A 5540-nucleotide genomic window follows, 5' to 3' on the forward strand; every position below is an offset into this window, starting at 1 on the left:
CTTTTGATTTTTGTACTTTGGATTTTCCTGCCTGTCTGCAGCGCCTTCTGTTGGATTTTTGTTTGTTTTCATTAAAAACCCCTTTTCCATGGATTCCCTGCATTGTCTTTATTGTCCTGCATCTGGGTCCTTACCTCAATACCTCTTTAACCTGAGACTATCAATATGTGGGTGGGCTATAGCTCTCAGATCTTCTTGTGATATTCTGTGTTTTTATATATTATGCCAGCCTACTCAAATATCATAATACTTATTATTTTGACTTTTTATTTTGAAATCTGATTTTTTTTTTTACTTCCTGCACTTTCTCTCCTCCTTGTGCATTTAACTTTAGTCTCAACTATCTGTAGTTTTATTAAAGGATTTTTTTTTTGTATTGTATAAAAGTTGTATAAAAAGCACAATGTTTCTCTTACTTACATTACTTTAATAATTAAGGTAAGGGTGACGTATGAAGCACTTTTATAGCGGATGTGACGATACACCACCTCATGTACAGGGCAACACCCCATTTCTTTCATAACTCCATTACAAATCGGGAGAAGCTTGCTGAAATTAAAACGGTAAAATTCTTCTGAAGACAAAACCAAGTTTGCGAGAGAGGAGAGCTACAGGAGGGCTTGCTCCAACTTGTCGCTGATGTCAATCAGTGAACGTGAGTTTTCAGATAAAGATGAAGATAACTTTATAGAAAAGTAATCGTCCCATTTCGTGTTTCATGTTTTCCATGTGTTTGCAGCCTCACTAGATGACAAAATGACTACCTTAGAGGAAAATCTGTCCTGTATAGTCTGTAATTTCAGTCACTCTGTTTGTGTGGATTTACATATGTGCCGTGCTCCTTCCATTTTTCTAATCATGGATCTTACTCCTACGTATGTTCAGTGACTTGCTATTATTTTTGTATCTATCCCTTGATTTACACTTTTCAAAAAAGTTTCTTCTGTGAAATGATTGAAGAATTCTTTCGTCTTCCGGGTGTAATTAAAGCTGGCACAGATATACCAGTGACTGTACCTTCCAGAAACAGGCCTCTTCACTTAGTTTACTACCTTATTGACATAACTTTGTAGAAATGTGATTTCACATTTACAGTACTCTTCTAAAAATCAATCAAAGGAGAAAATATCCAAGTGGGAATAAGTTTTATGAGCACTGTAAATCAGAGAACGCTCCAACATGATTTAGTCCTTTTGTATCTTGTAGTCACTGCCGGAGTTATGTCCTGTATTTTCAAAAGTTTTAAAGTAATATCTTCTTGTGAATAGACAGTTAACAGACCCTGGTCTCTGTAGATAAATTAAAGCCATCAGTTCCAATTAACACAAAACCTGCAACATCCACAGGGAGAGGACAGCTACAGGAGGACCTGCTTCAACCTGATACTGACTTCAAAGGTGAGTTTTCAGATCAAGATGACAATAACTTCATAGAAAAGTGTTTACCTTCATGTTTTTACTTTGTGCCTCTTGTTTACAGCTGCACTGGCACTAGCTGTGATAAATGGCCTCTGCAATGAGACAAGATCTGACCTGTCCAATATGTCATGAAGTATTCAGAGATCCTGTTATCCTGTCATGCAGCCACAACTTTTGTAACAAATGTCTGGATAGGTGGTGGAGAGAGAAAGAAATATGTGAATGTCCAATTTGTATGAGCACATCTGGAAGAAAACATCCACCAATTAACTTGGCTTTAAAGAACCTGTGTGAGGCCTTCTTACTGGAAAGAGATCAGAAAGCTGAGCCTCTCTGCAGTCTGCACTCTGAGAAACTGAAACTGTTCTGTCTGGATCATAAGAAGCCAGTGTGTGTCATCTGTAGAGACTCAAAAAAACACACCAATCATAAATTCAGACCCATTGATGAAGCTGCACAGGATCACAGAGAGGAGCTCCAGAAATCACTGAAGCCTGTACAGGAGAAACTGAAGCTCTTTCAGCAGATTAAAGGAAATTTTGATGAAACAGCAGAACACATTAAGGTCCAGGCTCAACACACAGAGAATCAGATTAAGAAGCAGTTTAAGAAGCTTCACCAGTTTCTACAAGAGGAAGAGGAGGCCAGGATCAAAGCTCTGAGGGAGGAAGAGAAGCAGAGGACTCAGATGATAAAGGAGAAGATTGATGATCTGATCAGAGAGATGGCAGCTCTTTCAGACACAATCAGAGTCACAGAGAAGGAGCTGAGAGCTGAAGACGTCTCATTCCTGCTCAACTACAAGACTGCGGTGGGAAGAGTCCAGCAGCGCCCTCTGATGAATGAGCCACAGCTGGACTCTGAAGCTCTCATAGATGTGGCCAAACATCTGGGCAACCTGTCCTACAACATCTGGAACAAGGTGAAGGAGAAGGTCTCCTACAGTCCTGTGATTCTGGATCCAAACACTGCTCATCCAGGCCTCATCCTGTCTGAAGATCTGACCAGTGTGAGTTTCAGAGAGAAGAAGAAGCTTCCAGACAACCCAGAAAGATTTAGCCACTTTCCAGTGGTTCTCAGCTCTAAAGGCTTTACATCAGGTTCTCACAGCTGGGATGTTGAAGTTGGAGACAGTTCAGGCTGGATTGTTGGTGTAGCAAAACAATCTTCCACAAGAAAGGCGCCTCTAAGCATCAAGTCTGGACTATGGGCTGTATTTTTATGTAAGGGTAAATATAAAACATTGTCTCCAACAGATCCCTCCTCTTATCTTCCTGTAAAGAAGATGCAGAAAATCAGAGTCCATATGAACTGGAACAAAGGAAAACTGTCGTTCTCTGATCCTGACACTAACACAAACATACACAGCTTCTCACACACTTTCACTGAGAAGATGTTTCCACTCATTGGCACCTGGAATCTGTCAGTGAAGATATTAACAGTGACGTCACATGATATGGCCAGACAGTTTGCTGATTGTGATGATGATGATGATAACGATGAAGATGGAGGTGATGATGATGATGATGATGATGACAGTGATGATGATGATGATAACGATGAAGATGGAGGTGAGGATGATGATAACAATGAAGATGGAAGTGATGATGATGATGATGATGATGATGATGATAATGATGATGAAGATGGTGATGATGATGATGATGATGATGGTGGTGATGATGGTGAGGACTGTAATAATGATGATGATGTAGCATGATGTTTTATTCAGAGTGACACTTGGGATGATGTTAATTCCAGGTAGACTTAGACTTAGACAGACTTTAATGATCCACGGAGGAAATTACTTTGTCACAGTAGCTTTGTTGTGCATATAAGTAAACACTCTTAAAAACACAAGAAAGATAAAATAAGATTAGATTGAAATAAAATAGAAAATAATATTATCTAGTACAATAAACAGTGTCATCAAGAAAATTTACAGAATTAGCTTTATGAACGTATGTGCAAAAGAAATTGACAAAACAGTGTCCAAGGTGACGCGGTTGTTTGGCCAGTCGCATAGCAACAGCAGAATGGATCGTGTCGCATGGTGTTTCCTTGCACAGACGTACTGTGGTGCTATGAACCAGGTCTCCAAACCTCTTCTCATGACACACTCCCTCTGGGTCCCATCGAGCGCACGCAGTCCATCCATTACACCACCAAAGACCTCACGTTCCCTGTGAAAACAGACGGCACCGCCGACCTGAACCTCCTTCTCCGCTCCTCCACCTCCAACTCCAGCCCACCATCCCCAGCACCTCTCCTGAAGCTCAGCGGGAAACACAGGCCTCACTCCGGGCAGCTCAGGGGACACTGACAGCACCAGCAGTCGACCTCTGGAATACACCAACGGACAGAACTGTTCACAGGTTTCCTCTATCCGCTTTATCTCCTCCGCCTGCTATGTTTTTATTCTCTGATCCAGTGAATTTATGAATTTATTTATGAACGTTCTGCTTTTGCTTGATAGTTTTAGATTCTTATTTTATTTTATTAAGATTCAAATTTTAAATGAAAATAGTGGCAGATTCGAGGCCTTTTGTTGTATTTAATAGTTTCAAATGGAAATAAAACTGTTTGGAGAAAAAGAAATTGTGTCATTTGGATGACCGTGTTTTACGAAATAATTTATGAGACAGATTTTTTATTTTCTCAGGTTCTTTCCACTCTTATGTTAGTGGGTGTAGCCAGTTCTGCTTCAAGGAACTACACAACAGTCAAATATTGATTCTACATTGATGCATCTGTATTAATTAAAAGTCATTTATTATTTAACTTTAGTCTCGCCTGTCTGTAGTTTTATTAAATTAATTTTAAGTATTAAAAGTTGTATAAAAAGTTCAATGTTTTTGTTACTTATATTACTTCTTTAAATAATATTTAATTAAAAAGGGACAAAACACATATAAAGCACCTTTTTAGCAGTGATGATCCACCACCTCCAGTACAGGAAAACACCCCATTTTTTCCGCTTCATCACTCCAATGCAAATCAGGAGACGTTTGTCTTCCTACTGAAATGAAAATGATAAGATTTCTCTGCTGACAAAACCAACAACTCTGCGAGAGAGGAGAGCTACAGGAGGGCTTGCTTCAGTTTGCCGCTGACATCAATCAGTGAATGTGAGTTTTCAGATAAAGATGAGAATAACTTCATAGAAAAGTAATCGTCCCATTTCATTGTTTCATGTTTGTCATGTGTTTGCCGCCTCACTCGATGACATAATGACTTCCCTATTAGAGGAAAATCTGTCCTGTATAATCTGTACCTACCTACCTAATTACCTAATTTCCCTTCAGGGATGAATAAAGTAATCTATCCATCTATCTATAATTTCAGTCACTCTGTTTGTGAGGATTTACACATGTGCCGTGCTCCTTCCATTTTTCTAATGATGGATCTTATTCCTGTGTGTAATAGCAAGTGACTTGCCATTATTTTTGTATCTATCCCTTGATTTATACGTTTCAAACCAGTATATGCTCCTTCCAGACACAGGCCTCTTCACTTAGTTTACTACCTAATTGACATTACTTTGTAGAAATGTGATTTCACATTGACAGTATTTGGATTTATTTTATTTTTTTTTGCAAACTCTTCTAAAACACAAAAGGGGAAAATATCCAAGTCAGAATACATTTTATGAGCACTGTAAATCAGAACGCATCAACATGTTTTAGTCCTTTTGTATCTTGTAGTCACTGCTGTGGTTATGTCCTGTGTTTTCAAAGGTTTTAAAGTAATATCTTCTTGTGATTACGCTGCTTCTTTTTCCAAAATTATCTACAGCTTTGACAGTAAGTGAAATTGAAAGGTTTTGGTGCCAGACATGTAGGGGCACTGCCTCCTGTGTGTGAAAAGTCCCCGCGTATTTCATGACTCATGCACCAAGCAGAAAACAAACTGTGGCTTTCTGTGGCTAAAATAAAGACAATCAGTTGCCATTAACACAAAAATCATAATGCCCACAGGGAGAGGACAGTACAGGAGGACCTGCTTCAACCTGATATTGAATTCAATCTGTGAAGGTGAATTTTCAGGTCAAGATGACAATAACTTCATAGAAAAGTGTTTACCTTCATGTTTTAACTTTGGGCCTCCTGTTTACAGCTGCAC

The 5540-nt window shown here is 39.0% G+C and overlaps 1 protein-coding gene across 1 annotated transcript; it reads left to right on the forward strand.

Annotated features, from left to right (window-relative positions):
- The first annotated feature begins 1500 nt into the window (after window positions 1–1500).
- On the forward strand, window positions 1501–3741 carry LOC125006334 (nuclear factor 7, ovary-like). The gene is made up of 2 exons (XM_047582276.1): window positions 1501–2989; window positions 3614–3741. The coding sequence occupies exons 1-2, from the start codon at window positions 1504–1506 to the stop codon at window positions 3739–3741; spliced, it is 1614 nt and encodes a 537-aa protein (XP_047438232.1). The 5' UTR covers window positions 1501–1503.
- The last annotated feature ends 1799 nt before the right edge of the window (window positions 3742–5540 follow it).

The sequence above is a fragment of the Mugil cephalus genome, chromosome 4 (genome assembly GCF_022458985.1).
Source record: "Mugil cephalus isolate CIBA_MC_2020 chromosome 4, CIBA_Mcephalus_1.1, whole genome shotgun sequence".
NCBI classification, from domain to species: domain Eukaryota; kingdom Metazoa; phylum Chordata; class Actinopteri; order Mugiliformes; family Mugilidae; genus Mugil; species Mugil cephalus.